The sequence below is a fragment of the Halichoerus grypus genome, chromosome 12, assembly GCF_964656455.1.
Source record: "Halichoerus grypus chromosome 12, mHalGry1.hap1.1, whole genome shotgun sequence".
NCBI classification, from domain to species: Eukaryota; Metazoa; Chordata; class Mammalia; order Carnivora; family Phocidae; genus Halichoerus; species Halichoerus grypus.
Window position 1 is genome coordinate 65,134,059 of NC_135723.1, and position 18,819 is coordinate 65,152,877.

The window sequence follows — 18,819 nt, forward strand, 5'->3', positions numbered from 1 at the left end:
AAATAAAGCAAATTATTTCAAAATAGCCATTTGTTATTAAATTTTACATTAAATGAGTAAAAATCTATGTCAAACTGACTATCACAATGAAATTTCTTAAAGGTAAAAATGTTTTTGTCATTAACATTATATGTATTTATCAACTTTCATCTTCTAATATAAGAATGAAAATTATAAAAAGTTATACAAATGTACCAAAGATTTTAACAGTAAAAGCCATTAAACCAAAAATAAGTTATGTCTATTATTTTTTCCTTTCTTTTGGTTTTATCTTTGTTATTTACATAATATTAATTCTTAAATTTTAGGTTTACTGATCCCCAGACCCTATATTATCATTTCCTGGGCTGCAAAATTCCATTATTTTCATTGGTGAAGCTAGAAAAAACAAGGAAGAAAGCCAGTCAATGTAATTACTGTAAGTATGAGTAAGCAATAAAATGACATCAGCAGCTAAATAATTCTCATGACCCATTATTGTGGTTGGAGTGATTTACCATGTCACTAAATTAAGTACTTCTTGAAGGCAGGAACCAAGACATTTTCCTCTTTGTAGTCAGTCCTACAGCAAACTACCTCACAGATAAATAAACAGTAGTCATAATAGTTTTTGAGTGAATGTATGACTGGTTGGATAGATAAGAGAATAATGTATGCTTAGTAGTAGTATACCTTTCTTGGCAACATCTTGTTAAAATTTTTTACAATATTTGGAGTGTTAAGTGAAATAAAACTAAAGTTTCTGAAAACCAAAACAAGAATTTGGATTTATTTTTCCTGAGCAGTCCCATACCTCTAAGTGACCTAGATTATTAAAAGTAATTGAACTGTATGGGGCACCTGGTGGTTCAGTTAGTTAAGCGTCTGCCTTCAGCTCCAGTCATGATCCCAGAGTCCTGGGATCAAGTCCCACATGTGCTCCACGCTCAGTGGGAGTCTGTTTCTCCCTCTCCCTCTGACCTGCCCCCCGCTCATGCTCTGGCTTGCTCTGTTCTCTCAAATGAATAAATTAAAAAATCTTTTAAAAAAATAAAAGTAACTGAATTATAATAATAGTAATTCACTGTGGATCAAATAGTATTTTCAGCACTGTTCCTGGATTATCTCATTTAATCATCATCAATAACTCTTTAAGATAGAGGTCACTGTTTATTGATTTTACACATTAAAAAAACAGGTGAGGAATGCTATATGATTAATAAAAGTTATAGTAAAAAAATGATAAAGTTGGGTGTCTCTGAACAAAAATTGTGAGTTTCAGATTAAAAGGAAAACTCAAGAACAAAAAACCATCATACCTGTAGAGAAGGAAAAAATCAAAAAAATATTCATACCGCTTTTTCCATGAAGTCAAATTCAGGAGCACAGGTGTAAATTAAGGTATCAAAATCTGTATACCTTAGGATTCTGGCTGCTATAAGGTCACTCAGGCGAATCTGGGAAGACAATAAAGTAAAACAAATTAAAATTACACTAAGAATTATGGTCAATAATAATTGATTTGTTATATTACTAAAGTCTACAAAGGAGATAATCCAAGGTACATAGATGCCCCTCAAAGAAAATTTAAAGAAAAATCAGTGAACTATACATTGCTATGCACTGAATTATGAAGAAAACTGAAAACAAAGAGAAATATCAAAAGAAAAGAAGAAAGAGGTCAGAAAAAATAAAGATGATAATATAAAGAGTGAGCTAAGATCAACACTCACTGGGCAGAAACCACCAATCATGAGATTTTATAATCATCATTTATTAAGAAGGAAACAATCTCATGTTAACCCTTTCACTACACACTGCAAATCATGAATAAATTTTCTATGTGTTGTCATTTTCACAAAGCCTCATACACTGATTCCAATTTTTGGTGCTTGTTGAATTTTTCAGACATACATTCAAGCCATTAAACATAAGAGCTACTCATCATAAGAATTACAACAACTATGCACACAACTTTGGTTTAGTTACTTGATCTCCAAGGCCTTTGAAATAAACAGCACCAACCAAACTCAATGCAGAACTTCTATTTTCTACTGAATACTTATTACTTAATGTCAGTGAGATAATTATTTTTCCACTGCATTCTCAGAAGGCCAAAAAAAGAAAATATTTGGTATGTAAACCTTAATTCAAATTATTTTGCAGGAACAAAAATTATTTTGTATCAAATGTAACAACTGTCTGTGGTTTTCATTTATTTATGGTTCCCCTTATCTACCAATGGCAAGGATAATTTAGACTTTATTTTTCTAATTTGGACTAGGCCTGATGATTGATAATAATTTAACCAAACCACTTTCATTTCAAGTCTTTCTCACAACTGTTACATACAGGAAGTCACTTAAGAGTACACCAAAGGGATGTGTATGTGTGTGTGTGTAAGATTTGTAATCAATTGGGTGACAATGTGAAGCAAGGCAGAAAAGAAAAGCACAGACCAAATTAACAGATAAATAAATGAATCAGAAGGCTTCAGTAAAGTTTACCGTAAAATGTACAGCCCCTACAGAATGAAAAGTTAAGAAAACGGAAAGAAAAAAGGAAAATGTGTCAGACATACCAGAGAACAGCAGCAACAAATAAACCTAAGGAATCACCATGCAGAGCTAGCAATAAATGGTGAATAAATTCTTACATTTTAAAATTTTATTTAACCTCAACATGTATGTAAGCTCAATTCTCCTGGAGAGTGAAAGCACTTGCCCTTCCAGAGAGTATCATAATCCCTTGTTAAAGTTGAAGAAATTTCAGCATTAGACAGGGTCCTAATTGGATAGTCCTAGATGAAGTACATTTCAGAGTAGGTTATTATATGATACATTCATGTGCACTTCTATCCAAACAGTAAGTGTCAAGAATCAAAAATAAATTCCTGCACTGTTTTCTGTTCCCCTGAACTGATTAGCTAAGTAGGGATGTCTGCTTAGACAAAGGCTATTCAGTAAGACATTGGCTTTAAAACAAACACACACCACACATGAGGGATAGGTCCATATATTTTCCAGAAGATGAAAAGATAGAGAACTTTTAACATTTCCCATTTTCCTTTTACAGGTTTTAAAAATATCAAGTCACATCTTAATTTTAGTCTGTAATTATTCATATATAAAACTACATTGAGATTGTGAGTTTTATATTTCAAAGCTGAGTACAGCCTGCTTATATGTTAACACTTGCAATAAATAAATAACTTATTATTTTAAATAAATAAATATTTTTTAAGATTTTAAAGTAATTTACACACCCAACATGGGGCTCGAAACCACAACCCCAACAAGAGTCGCACACTCTACTGACTGAACCAGCCAGATGCCCCTATTTGTATTTTAACTGAAATACAAACATATAACTACTTAAGATATTATTAATATTTTTCCTGGATGGCTAAGTCAGCATTCATTGATAGTTTTTTCTTAGTGGGTTGAAAAGATCATTGAACTGAAGTTTTATTATTGACTCAGCCAATAACTACCCCTAGGACTCTGATGAAGGCACTTAATCTCTATAAAATAAATAGGTAAAAATAGATGGTTTCAAAGTTTTCATCTAGCTACATATTTGCAGAAATTTTTATGCTTTAACTAGAAAGTACTTACATGATCTGAAACACCTAAGATTTTAGATGTCAGAAATTTCAAAATAATTGTTCCACACAACCAAGCACAACCTTGAATCAGCTAGAAAATAAAATTATAATATAAAAATTAAAAATTACCCAGTTAAAATATTCAATTATATCAACAAATGGTATAGGAAATTTTTAATCATGTAAAGAATATTAATGATGAAGTCTAAAAAAGGATATTCCTTTAGAAAATTTTGTTTAAAGGCAAAGAACTGAAAGAGATGACACTGTTATAAAATACATAACAACACTAGAGTTCTACAAATTCTAAAGGAATTTTTTTAAAGTTGTTTCTTTTCAATTTCTGTGAAAAAAGGAGCTATATGCTTGTTTCCAAATATTATTTCCTAGCTGAAAAGTCCTTTTTTCAAAAAGTAGAATTAAATTATAAAAAATTCTTCAACCACTCTTTTGGAAATAAAATTATATAAATCCCTCTTCAAGAAAGGAAAATCTGAAAACTTAAGCTTTCATTTTAAAGAGAAAAATAGAAACTAAAACTTACATGGGGGTTTCTGTTTGTCTTTTATTTCTTTTTTGGTTAACCTTGATTAGAAAGAACACAAATGTGAACTTCTAGATAACCTGAGGAAAATTATAGTGGCCTAAATTCAAATCTCTCCACACTTATCCAACAAGTAAAACAATGCAACCACAAATATAAAAAACAGGTAACAGTACAAACTTCAAATTACCTGTAAATAGGAAGAAACAACACATACAGCAAAGTTAAACCTCAAGTCCTGATCTAAGCCTTTGTAGAGAATGTGGGGAGTCTCAAAACCATGTGGAAGAGGGGAGAGGGAAATGAGGGATCCCAAACTGAGCTGAAATAACTCTAGAAAAAGAAAGTCCACCTTATGTGTGAGAAGATTGGAGAATGGGCTATAGAGCAGGGACTTCAAGGGTTCAGTATAAAAAATTCTGATCCCAAAAAGGTATTACTTCTAGAAAGAGAGGAAAAGAAAAAAGAGAGAAACCCTCTAGGAGAATGTGTAGAAAAGGAAATAAGCAAGAAAGAAAAATTAAGTATCCAGAAAAATAAATGAGGACCAAACAAAAAACAAACAATTACTACTTACTGTCACCGAAAGATGAATGAAGGAAATTATTATTAATTGATAAAACCACATCTTGTTACATTGACAAAAGAGGTTGCACCTGGATTAGGAAACATCTGCTCTAACCACAAAATAATTAGATGAAAGATGTCTATAATACCTATAATATAGCTTCTATAAGAAGTTAAAAAAAATGAGAGTCAAACATTTCAGCTGATGATCTCTGCTCTAATGAATAAAAATCTCACAAAGCAGAAAAAACCTACAATGCAGAAGTAAAAGTTGAATTAAGTAAGCTCAAATAAGCATTCAGAGATTAAAAAAACACCAAAAAATTTTAAAACTAAGAACAGAAATGGACAAAACCAGAAAAAAAATTGAGAGTGCTTATTAAATATAGAAAAGAAATTAAAGAAAGGAGAAAACCATTGAAAAATGAAGATAATCTCAAGGTAACTAAAGGAGAAGAAATTCAAATAAAAATTCAAAAGAGCACTGAAGACAGAAACAACAACAACAAAAACCCCAGAAGAATAAAAATGAGATTAAAGAAGGTAGTTAAAGAATCAGAGAAAGTGGTAGAAACAGAAGACAGGCAACATATTTATAATTAGAGTACCTGAAAAAGAAAAACTACAATCCAAGAAAACTTCCTAGACATAAAAGACGTGAATTTACATTTGGAAAGAACTTACCATGTACTGAGGAAATTGACCAATATGGTAAATTACCTCAAGACATAGCCTAGTAAAACTTAAAAATGAAGAAAAATTCCTTAACAATTCTAGGCACAAAGGCCACATAACTTAGAAGGGCAAGAGAATTTGGTTTGTATCATACATGTTAAAAGAAACATAAAAGCACGTCAACGGTGTAGAAGCATTTTCAAGACACTCAAGAAAGTGGGAACCACGAACTTTATATCTAGCTCATCTGTCATTCAGGTATAAAGATTATAGAAAACCAGTTTCAAGTATGAAATAATTGAGGAAACAACCTTCCTGAATATAGAAAGTTAAAAATAAAAGAGAACCATGTAATGAAATATGTAGAGAAATAGTAAATACAATAAAAATATATGTAACATTTATGACATTAATAAAAATCTTTAAATTCTCACAAAGCAAGACCTGCTGTGTGCTGTGCAGAGAAGAGGTATTGAAACAGATTCAAAAAGGTGACAAAGACAAGAGTGACCAAAGCAAATAAGGAGTCATAGTTTATAATCCTGTCATCACTAAGGTTCACACCAACAAACATTAGATATAAAACATATTTTGACATTAAGGGATACAATTCATGAAGAAAATATAATAAGTATGAACATCTATGCACTGCAACCATCTTTATAAAGCAGAAGTTACTAGACATACAAGGAGAAATAGAAACACACTAATACCTAAAGACTTAAGTATACTTTTTCAATACAAGATAGGTCAATGGGCAAATAATACATAAAGCTATAAAAGACCAGAACATTTAAAAATAAATCTTGTTGATAAATTTATCAAAACATGTCCCATTAATAAAGGATACACTTTCATCTCAAGCAAACATAAAATACTCACCAAAAAATGATCATCTACTAGGTCAGAGAGAAAGCATCTAGGAGTTACATAAACTAAAAATATTACAAACAACCCTCTGTCATCATGAGGTAATAAAACTAGAAATTAATAACAAAGTCAGAAAACCAAAAAGCCCTTCCTCTTGGAAATTAGCAAAGTTTCTATTAAACATGTCTTAAGTGAAAGAGAAACAAATTTTTTAAAAATATGATAATGAAAAGTACATATTAGAAATGAAGAAAGTCATTTAAACAATGATCAGAAGAAAATCCATGGCCTCAAGAACTCATATCAATAAAAATGAGAGAAAAAATAAGTTAAAATTTGATTCAAACATCTAGCTAAAGAGTAACAAAATAAACCGAGAGAAAACACATGAAAGGAAATACTCAAGAGTTTATTATATTTACTCCTTTATGTATCCTTTATTTTGTTTTTTATTTCTTCCTAATGTTCTAAGATTTCTTCTGGTCATCTACCTTCTGCTCAAGAACTTCCATTAACTATTCTTTAAGGGTTGCTCTGCTAGCAACAAATTTTTTTAGTTTTCTTTCATCTGAGAATGTCTTTTATTTCCCCTACACCTAAAAGACACTTTCACTGGATGTGTAATTTGTGGTTGACAATTCTTTCAGCATTTGACAAATGTTATGCCATCTCCTTCTGGCTCCACAGTTTCAGATGAGAAGGTTACTGTAATCCAAATCAGTTTTGCCTTATAGGTAACACATCATTTCTCTCTGCCTGATTTTAAGATTTTTTTTGGTCTTTAGTTTTCAGAAATTTAATTATCATGTGTCCTGGTATGGATTTTGTTGGGTTTATCCTACTTGGGATTCACTCAGTTTCTTGACTGTAGATTTATGTCTTTTACAAATTTGGGAAGTCTTCAGCCATTACTTATTCAATATTTTTTCAGCCCCGCTCTCTTTTACCTCTCCTTGTGGAATTTCAATGATACAAATATTTAGATGTATGTATGTATATGTATCTGTATGTATGGATCTAGAAGCAAGGACACAGTGGTAACAATGAGAACACTCAGCACTCAGATCTTTGGTTTCTAAATACCATACAGAGTAAGATACGCAATATAATTTTTATTCCACAGGCATGAAAGAATTACTTGGATTAAAAAAGGTTTGGGGGAGGGGGTTATATAAAAAAAGTGTTAGCTCACAAAACATCTTTGCTTTTCCTTTCTTTTATGAAAAAAAAAAAAGCCATACAAAGGCAAAATATCCTTTGCATTGTCTAGATGACTAACATGATTTGTTTCTCCCTTTTGCAAAAGACTGACAATATCAATTATATCAACTTCAAAATATAAATGTAAGCTGAACATTAATTATATCTCAACTTTTTTCTCCTTGGATTTTTCTTTCTTTGAAATTCTTGAGTTGAAAGCTTGATTATTTTACTCTTTCCAGTCTAAATTGTAAATACTTAAGACAATAAATTTTCTTCTTAGTGCAGCTTTGACACAATTCCCTAAATGTCCATGGACGCTGTTCTATTTGTTTCCATTTTTCAATAGTTTGTAATGGAAATTTTGACTTTCTTTTGAGTTCAGTTATTAAATGAAGATCTTTGAATTCTCCATTGATTTCTTGGTTTAATCTTTTAAAAATTGCTAATTTTTCTGATGTAAAAAAATCATGTATTAGAAGGGCATGTCATCTAATAATTCAAGTACCCAAATATCCCTATATTTTCATCATTAGGGATGGGAGAAAGCCTCCAGCAGTGAGTAACTAGCAACTCTGTCCATTTCCTTCTTTTGCATTCTGAATAGAAATCTACCTGATCTTACCATAACTTCTCAGTTTTACCCTATTAATATATCATATGTAATCACATAGCTCTTCAATATAGGTTTTATTTTTTTAACAGGTATACATCTACATTAAAGACCAAGAGAAAAACAAGGAATGTCATCTGTCCAATATTACGAGAATTAGTAATTGCAGTGCCTACCTAATAATATACTTATTTAACTTGGAAACAAAACACACAAATATAGAGGTACATGGGCCATCCATTTGCATATTTGGGAAGAAGTCAAATAGATTAGGTAGTGGCTGAGATGAAATAAGAAGGGGCTGGGAGACTGTAGGGAAAATGGTACAGAGAAAAAAATAATAGTCTAAAGTGGGAAGCAGAAGAACAGATAGATGACAGATGTAGAGAAAAGAAAAAGGGAAAGTGGGGTCAGGACTACAGACTGAGTTATTTTGAAGAGAAGGTTAGTAAATCCAAAGAGAAAAACTCAAAATTTAGAAAGCAAGGCAGTAAGGGTACAGCAAGATGAAAAGTAAAGAGAGGCATGAGCAGACTGCTGAAATAAATGAACTCATTTCTTGATAATGACTTGTAGATGTTGCTAAGGGCTATTTCTCACCCTATGTGAGTAGGTATTAGTAAGATTTATTGGCCATAGTCATTCAATTTTTAAAGTATATTGTCTGTATTCAGTTTACAGAAATAAAGAGTTTGAAGAAATGGTTAAAAATGTTGAACCTTACCCAAAAGTTGAGTTCAGACACTCCCAATCTTTGAATTTTATTTCTCTTTACAATTATCACCTAAAATGCACATGATATAAAATGAAACAATTAAATAAAATTTACATTTTATATGAATGATACATTTCAAAAACTACACTGTCACCCGCTTCCATCTTGGCTGTAACCACCCATTTTCCTTAATTGTTGATTTTTCAAAATTTGGACCTGGCAAATTTCCTTGTAGTGAGAGCTAAATGCTTTGTGTGCCAAAAAGTTGCTTCTAGAATCAACTTAATTCCTCACGGAGTTACTTGGGATGTCTAGTGCAGGCCACTCCTCTGAGGGTGTAGATGGTATGTGGGAGGTGTGTGCATGCAAGGGTATATGTAAGTCACCCAGCAAAATTAGTGGTCTAAATTAACATGAAAACCCTTCCTCTCTGAATTCCTAAATAAAATATTTAAAAATGTTTAAAATACGCCTAAGTGAACTTATAAGAAAGAAAATGAATTTTCCAGGTGCCAGAGAAAAGCAGATGACTTTAAAAAACTGAAACAATTAGGAGAGAATCCAGGGCAGTCTTAAAGGAGAACTGCAGAATAAAGTTTTACCTATGGGCTTGCATCAAAAGTAGAAAAGGGCTTGGGACTATGGAAGTTCGTAAGAAAGTGGACTTGAGACAGGCATAAAGCTGGGGTCCTCTCAAACCATACCCTTCAGTGCTATCAACTAAATGTTTATGTTCCCCACCAAACATATGTGTTGAAACTCTAATCCTCAATGTGACATATGGGAAGGTGAAACCTTTGGGAGGTAATTAAACCATGAGGGTGGAGCCCTCATGAATGGGACTTGTGCTATTATAAGAAGAGATATGGGAGAGCTGTCTCTCTCTCCACTATGTAAGGATATAGTGAAGGCATCTGTTTGCAAATCAAGAAAAGAGCCCTCACCAAGAACCGAATTGGCTGGCACCCTGATCATGGACTTCCCAGCCTCTAGAACTGTGAAAAATAAATTTCTGTGTAAGCTATCCAGTCTATAGTATTTTTACTATAGCAGCCCAAACTGACAGACACTCAATTACTAGGAATACTCCTCCTACCATTGCTACAAGGTGATAAGGTATTTGTTTGTTCTCAAGTTTGGGGTAAAAAAAAAAAAAAAGCTTCCTATGAGAAACTGAAATCTTAGGTCTGTGTATTACTTAGATTTTGAGTGGAATTTTGCAACATCTAGTTAGTTCAAGGTGAGCCAGGATTCCTAAAATTCCAGCAACAGGAAAATATAAATGTACCAGATTATACACAGCAACACTGTAAATACAAAATATAGAAACAACCTAGATGCCCAGACATTGGACAGTAGTTGAATTACCTATGGAAAATGCACAGGGCAGTATTATGAAACTATAAAAAGAATGAAGAAGATCTCTATGAAATTATATAGAATGATATCCGGGATAGGTTGTTACAAGATATCTACAATAGGCTGATAAACCAAAGTACAGGGCCGCCTGGGTGGCTCAGTGGGTTAAGCAACTGCCTTCGGCTCAGGTCATGATCCCAGGGTCCTGGGATCAAGCCCCACCTTGGGCTCCTTGCTCAGTGGGGAACCTGCTTCTCCTTCTCCCTCTACCTGCTACTCCACCTGCTTGTGCTCTCTCTCTCTGTCAAATAAATAAATAAAAAATCTTAAAAAAAAAAAAAAAAGAAAAACCAAAGTGCAGAAAACTACCTATAGTATGCTACCTTTCATGTAAATAAGAGGAGATATAATTTTAAAAATATGCAATATTTATTAGTGAAAAAAAAAAACAACTAAATGGGCAAACCAGAAAACCAATGAGATATCTTACAAGAAAGGTAGGACCAAGGTAAAAAGAAGGGTAGAGAGAATGGAGTAAGAAGAAATGGGAGGGAGTGACATTTTCAAAATATAACTTTTTGTATATTTCTTATTCTTAGAAACATAATATTTCACCCCAAAAATAAATTATTAAAATCAATCAGAATGGAATTTCTGCTTCTGGTCAAGTTAATATAACAGGAACCACACATACTCTCCCATCTGAAACAACTAAACCCAAACAAAATAGATTACAACAGACTATTATGAACAACTAGATGCTAAAAACTGGATTACATAGAAGAAAGAGACACATTCCTAGAAGCATACAACCTACCAAGACAGAATCATAAAGAAACAGATACTCTGACCATACTTGTAACTAGTAAGGAGATTGAACAAATGATCAAAAAAACTCCCAACAAAGAGAGGACCAGGACCAGATGGCTTTGCTGGTGAACTCTACCAGACATTTAAAGAAAAATTAATGTCACCCCTTCTCAAAGTGTTCCAAAAAACTTAGGAGGAGAGAACATTTCCAAACATATTTCATGAGGCCAGCATGACCCTGATACCAAAGCCAGACAAGGATACTACAAGAAAACTAACCTACAGACTAATATCCCTGATGAACATAAATGTAAAAATTCTTAACAAAATACAAGCAAACCAGATTTAACAGCACACATTAAAAGGATCATACACCATGATTAAGTGAGATTTATCTTGCAACTAGGATGGTTCAACATACGCAAATCAATTAATGTAACATGCTACATTAACAGAATGAGGAATTAAAAATCACAAGATCATCTCAATAGAAGCAGGAAAGCATTTGATAAAATTCAACATCCTATCATGACAAAAACTCTCAACAAACTAGGAATAGAGGGAAATTACCTTAACATATAATAAGGGTCATATTTGAAAATCCCACAGTTAACATACTAAATGGTGAAAAAGTGTAAGCTTTTACTCTAAGATGAGGAACAAGGCAAGGATGCCAACTTTCATGATTTCTATTCAATATAGCACTGGAATTCCTAGCTACAGCAATTAAGCAAGAAAAATAAATAAAAGGCATAAAAACTGTAAAGGAAGATGTAAAATTATCTGTTTGCAGATAATGTGATCTTCTACGTAAAAACACTAAAGATTACACACACACAGTTAGAATTAAAAAATTCTGTAAAGTAACAGGATACAAAATCAACATACAAAAATATGCTGCATTTCTACACACTAACAATCAACACTCTGAAAAGGAAATTAAGAAAACACTCCCATTTAGAATAGCCTCAAAAAGAATAAAGTATTAAGAATAAAGTATTAACAAGTGAAAGACTTAATACAATGAACTACAAAACACTGCTGAAAGAAACTAAAGACACAAATGGAAAGATAGTATTTGTCTTTCTTATTTTACATAGCATGATGCCCTCAAGGGCCATCCATGTTGTTAAAAATGGCAGGAAAACCTTACATATTTACATTTAGCTTTCATTTTCAGTGCCCTTCACTTGTGTAGAACCAGAATGACATCTAATTTTTTATTCCTTCCATCTGAAGGACCTCCTTTAACATTTATTTTAATGAAAATCCGCTGGTCATAAAGTCTTTATTTTGCCTTCATTTTTGAAAGATATGTTTGCTGGGTATAGAATTGTAGACGCACCCTATTTTTTTTTTTTTTTTAAAGATTTCATTTATTTATTTGACAGAGAGACACAGTGAGAGAGGGAACACAAGTAGGGGCAGTGGGAGAGGGAGAAGCAGCTTCCCATTGAGCAGGGAGCCTGATGCGGGGCTCGATCCCAGGACCCTGGGATCATGACCTGAGTCGAAGGCAGACGCTTAACGACTGAGCCACCCAGGCGCCCCTATTTTATAAAGATGTTGCTTGACTGTATTATTGCTTCAATTTTTTCTTATGAAAAATTCTTACCTTAACCTCTGTTCAATATTTAATATGTCTTATTTCTCTGGCTGTTCTTAGGATTTTCTCTTTATCACTAATTTTGAGCAATTTGATCATAATGTGCTTTATTATAGCTTTCTCTCAGTTTCTTTTACTGGAATTCAATAAAAGTCTTCATATCTTGGTTAATAATTTTCATCAAATTTGGAAAATTTTTGGCCATCATTTCTTCAAATATTTTTCTACCTCCTCCCAACTTCTTTATTTAGACATGTACTTTATTTTCCTATATGAATTGTAAGTGAAGGATTGATATATCACCATTTTGTAATTCCTATTTAATGAATGGATCTGGCACTAAGCACTGATGGCTGCCATCATAAAAAGAGAGGCACCAGATATTATGTGCCTCCTGATGAAAGAACAATACTATAGACTTGCCAAAGGGATCAAACCTGTATAAGTTTTAGGTCCAATTATTAATATACAGTTGACCTTTGAACAACATGGGTTTGAACTGCACAGATCAACTTATACATGGATTTTTTTTATAAATACAGTACTGTAAATGTATTTTCTCTTCCTTATGATTTCCTTAATAACATTCTCTTTCCTCTAGTGCTTACTTTAAGAATACAGTACATAATACATATAATATGCAAAATACACTGTTAATCAATTTTTTGTGTTATCAACAAGGCTTCTGTCAATGTTAGTTATCAGAAGATTTAGGGGAATCAAAAATTATAAGTGGATTTTCAACAGCATGGGAGTGTAATGTCCCTAACCCCCTCCCTGTACTGTTCAAAGATCAATTGTATTATAAATAAAGAAGGCAAAGGAAGACATAAAGCTACACCATGAGGATTCAAAGAGCAAAATCTAGAACACAAAACCCTCACATGTTCAATGACCTGAATTCTTAAAAAATAAATTTCTTGGAAATAACACCAGGAAGATATATGGGAAATCTATAGATAAAAATAGAAACTTAAGTGAGGAAACTATAAAGGAAAGCTAGGAGAAATTACCATAGTCTAGATAGTTATTTATGCTTTATACCAGTGCAGGGGATTTATAATTGGGGCAGGGCACATAGAGGGCTTCTAGAATGGTTAGAAAAGTTCTAATTTTGACTTGACGGTAGTTTAAGAATGTATGTCAAATAACAATTCATTTATCAGTACTTACTAGTAATAGGGTACTAAGTATACAAAACATTTGTTTTATGCAGTTTTCTATATGTGTGCTATATTTCAAAATAAAATGTTTTCATAAAAAGAGGTAGATGATTGTAAGTCCTCTACTTTGTAATGCTAACAAAGTTTGATAAAATGTTGAAAATGTTTTTGGGGAAAAAGAAAAAGGAGGGATTACTTACTATGAGGCCAAAGAAAAAAAAGGTTTGGGGAGAAAAATGTTAAAATATAGGGATAATCTCAAGAGTCAATCAATGTACCATACATGAGAAAGTGCCATATTTTGGTATTACTGTGGTTCATATCATCTCTGATCATAGTGGAAAGAGAATATCCCAGAAACATTCCAGTGGAGGAAAACACTCCATGTTCTGGCTCATGAATATTAGAAGTGTGACTATAAAGTAATAAAACAATTTTACTGAGCCACATTCCAAATACATATCCAAATAAGTGTTATCCCATGGAAGTAAGTCACATGAGGAGACTATACATTATTCTAATCATGTTGCCATTGCTCAGAACAGTTTGAAACTCCTCTTTCCAAACTGCCTTCAGAGATAATTTAGTTATGGCCAAGAAAATCAATCTAATTATTGTCATACCATATTTTGATCAAGATCTAGATCACCCAAGATCTAATCACCCATCTTGTTCACAAGACTTTGGTCATTTCCAAAAATTAAATCCACCCTTGAAAGATGAAGATTTGCCACCAATGAAGATATTCAAAAAATGTGCTACAGTCTGTGAAAGCATTTCAGAGACGTTCCAAAAATGTTTTGGAAAATGGTAATGTCATTGCAATAACTATTTAGTGTACTGAAGTGATGTAGAAGGAAATAAATAATTTTTATTATTAATTATGGCATAGTTTTAAAGTAAGTCTTATTACCTTATGATTGTTTTTTAAAATATTTACCTGGACATTACTTTAAAGAGATAAACTTTGTATTGTATTCATTTTTCAAGGATAAGAGAGAAAAAAAAGCATTATTTGGGGAAAAGTTTTTCACGTGAGCAATTATCGGGGAAGGGCACTATTTATTCTCCTAAACTTATATTACATGTGTAAACCTACTATTTGACAGGCAAAAAAAAAAATCTTCATGAGCTTAGCAAACACTTACCAAAGTCATTAACAAAGATGAAGAATAATAAGAAGATAAATACATTGGATTTCCAAACATCAACACAAAACAAAGGAGAACTGAAACCTGCAAATTGAAGAAAGGAAACATGTTTTATTGTTATTAGATATATAGCATAATGCATACTTTGTCTACAGGCATAGTCATTTCTAATATAAACTTCATATGCATAAATAAGATTAATAAATAGATCCTGGCCAAATGATAATAGAAGTTCAAAGTTTTTCAACACCATAAATTATATACAGCAGAATTTAATCTTATTTCTCTGATACTTGATATAAAGAAAACAGAAAAAAAGCACTATTGTTTCTATTGATTCAATAATAATAAGAAAGACTTAGTCATAAGTATTAATTTTCTAATCTTACTTTTGTTGGACTACTTGATGATTTCCATCACTAACAAAGCTTTGTTTTATTTTATCTAAAGTCTATGTATGTGTTTGGAAACCAAGATTTAAAAAATTCAAAAGCATAAAATTTACAGTGTCACATTAATGCAAAGTGCTAAAAGTCTCAGGTCTTGGGGAGAAAAAGCAATTTCAAAAGTAGTGACAATAATAAATAAAACATTAAAATTTTTAAAAGTTTCACAGAACATAAAACATCTGAATATTATAGATACAGATATATAATAATGTAATCTTTCCTTCTGGATAATATCAACATCATGTATATTAATTAAATACTACTTGCAAGGAGGTACCCCAAAAAAGAGTCAGTTCTGTTTTATAAATCCTGAAATCTTGTTTTAATATTTAACTTATGAATATTAAAAATGTTACCATGTTCATATAAATGATCTTCTGAAATTTGTTTGGCTCAATGTACCCCACAACATACATGGGAAATAATGAAGCTATCTGAAATAAAAATATTAAAAAAGCAAACATGAAAAAAAGTCAAAAGCAAACACTTCACTATTCATAAGTAAATATAAGAGTGGAATTTATTTCCAATAATGACAATCAAAATAATTTGAACCAACCTTATCATTAACAACTAGAATAGCTAGAAAAAATATTTCAAAACCTGTACGAAAGCCACAGATTACTAACAAAGCAAAAAAGTATTAGGAAGTTAAAACCAGAGAAGAGATGAAAATCTACAGTGATGAGCGTGACATTTTAAGTTGCTTTTATCCCAGAAGCATCTGCCAATTCCAATAGAAGCAGATTCTAATAGAGGCAGTTGAGAGATTTCAATGGACTCCTTACTCAGGGCACACCAAGAATGTGATCTCTGCTAAGTCCCCAGGCTTTGGTTTGGGCTGTAATATGAGAGAACCAGAAATTAAGCAGCCCTCAGAGAGACTAAAGACCACCTTTGAATTAGCTCATTCTCTCACTGAATGTGGGTGATTCAAGATTGTTAGTGTCTTTATTTGCCTACCAGAAGCAACTTTTAATCTTCTCTGGAAGAAATTAATATCAACACAGTCCCAAATTAACTCTGTAATTGTTCATGTACAATATCCAACACCACATCAAAACTAACCAGATACAGGAGATAAGACATTATCACTATGACAATAGAAACAGATCCATATAGAATCTACTTCATGGGTCAGTAGATTTTTTAAGTAAAAAGACAGTAAATGTGTTATGCTCTGTGGGCCACATACAATCTCTGTTGTAGATTCTTCTTCTATTTTTTTAAACACTTTAAAAATGTAAAAACCAATCTTTGCTTGCAAACTACTCAAAAACATGTTTTGGCATCATCAGACATAAGACTTTCCTTTTGATATGTGCAAGGAAATAACATATAATATTGAAAATTCCAGGAGAGTATTGGAAGCCATAATAGAAAGTGAAATGTGTAACTAAGTATTATAATAATCACTACTGAGAAGTCAAAGATGGATTTAAAAGCAAGTTAAACACAACCAACCAAAGAAATGATAAATTGGAAGATAGGTCAGAAGAAAACATTTAGAAAAAACTATAAAATGATAAAGAGATGAAAAATAGGTGAAAGAACATAATAGATACAGAACATATAATATAAAGGTCTAATATATTATACTGTATATGTCAGAAAGGGATGAAGGAATGAAATAAAAGCTATATTTAAAGAGATTATATCTGAGAAGTTCCCAACATTTACAGAAGAAATAAAACACTGATTCATAAAATATTACAAATCCCCAACAAGGGATAAATTAAAGCAAACAAAAACTTGACCACACTTAGGCATATCATGGTAAAAACTGCTTGAAACCAAAGACAAAAAGAAAACTCTAAAAAAGCTAGACACTAGCTGACTTTAAGACTTACCAAAAAGCTGCAGTAATCAAGACAGCACAGCATTGGAAAAATAACAGACAAATTAAACACTGCAATAAAACAGAAAGCCCAGAAACAAAGCCACACAATTACAAGCAACTAAACTTTTGACAAAGGAGCAAAGGTAATTCAATGGAGAAATGATAGTCTTCTCAAGAAATGGGCTGGAAGACTTGGACATTCATCCACAAAAGATGAACCTAGACCTAGACCTTACACCTTTCCAAGAAAAATTAAATAAAAATGGATCTTAGACCTAAATTTAAAATGTGGACTATAAAACTTCTAAAACATAAGGAGAAAACCTAGATGACCTTATTTGATGAGTTTTTAGATAGAAAATCAGAAGCATGACCCATGAAAAAAACTAATAAATTGGACATTCTTAAAATTAAAAACCTCAGTTCTGCAAAAGACACTATTAAGAAAATTAAAAGACTGAGAAAATCTTTGCAAAACTCGTATCTGATAAAGGTCTGGTATGCAAAATATACTAAGAACTCTTAAAACTCAGAAATAAGAAAACAACCCAATTTAAAAAATGGGCAAAAGATCTGAACAAATACCTTACCCAAAGAATATATAGATAGCAAATAACCACATGTAAAGATGGTAAATGTAATATTCCATTAGGCAACTGTAAATTAAAGCAACAAGAACATACTTTTACATACCTATTAGAATGGTTGAAATCCAAAAACCTGATAAAATTGGCAATTTCTTACAAAATTAAACATAGCCTTACACTACAATCCACCAATCACACTCCTAGGTATTTACCCAACTGAGTTAAAATCTTATATGCATGCAAAACCTGCAAACAAATGTTTATAGAATCACCAAAGACTGGAAGCAATCATGATGTCCTTCAAGAGGTGAATGGATAAACAAACTGTGGTATATCCGTACAATGAAATATTATTCAGCAGTATAAAAAAATGAGCTATCCAGTCATGAAAAGACATGGGGAAACCTTAAATGCATATTGCTAAATGAGAGAAGCCAGGATGAAAAGGCAATATGCTCTATGATTCCAACTAGCCAACATTTTATTTGGGTTATGTTTTATTATATTAAAGATTACAGAGCTCTACTGCAAATTACAGTATTACCATTTCTTTTATTTTAGAGGACTGCATTCACGGTCATTATTTTGACTGGGCCCAGGAATTCTTTAGTTTGGGCCTTTGGAGAGAAAAGTCCCAAACAATTTAACATTCAGTAGTAATGAGGTTAGTAGTTCACTGTACAATTTCAAAAAATTTGTAAGCACAAAAACAATGGATAATTCACTCAAGAATCCCTAAGAGATGTTTGTTTTAAACAGCTGAAGATGGTAATACTTTCAAGTAATAATCAATTTACCTGACTATAGTTTCCCAGAGCTTTGCTTATACCTTAGTTACTTGGAGCTTAAAACACAGTTTTCTTAAAAACAATGCTATAAATTCAAATCCCTTCAATGGATACTAGAGTACCAATGCTATCTCCACTCTAATGGAACTGACTTGCTGGTGGTAGGGAAAAATAGGCAAGGACAAATAGCTCAACAAACCTCTCTTCAACACATTATCAAGTGCCTCATAAAGCAGGTTCAGCACAGCAAAAGCTACCATCAAATCTCAGAGTCAGAGAATGCATAAATTATTACA

At 32.1% G+C, this 18,819-nt stretch overlaps 1 protein-coding gene across 2 annotated transcripts in view; it reads right to left on the bottom strand.

The window, feature by feature from the left end:
- DPY19L2 (dpy-19 like 2) overlaps positions 1 to 18,819 on the bottom strand; it is a 91,278-nt gene that overhangs the window by 31,939 nt on the left and 40,520 nt on the right. For both annotated transcript variants that reach the window (XM_036101048.2, XM_078059453.1), the window contains 5 exons: positions 15,665 to 15,742; positions 14,857 to 14,943; positions 8,780 to 8,839; positions 3,597 to 3,677; positions 1,335 to 1,436 (listed from right to left, as the gene is read on the bottom strand). In XM_036101048.2, coding sequence (XP_035956941.1) covers positions 1,335 to 1,436; positions 3,597 to 3,677; positions 8,780 to 8,839; positions 14,857 to 14,943; positions 15,665 to 15,742 — 408 coding nt within the window. The remainder of the gene's footprint in view (positions 1 to 1,334; positions 1,437 to 3,596; positions 3,678 to 8,779; positions 8,840 to 14,856; positions 14,944 to 15,664; positions 15,743 to 18,819) is intronic.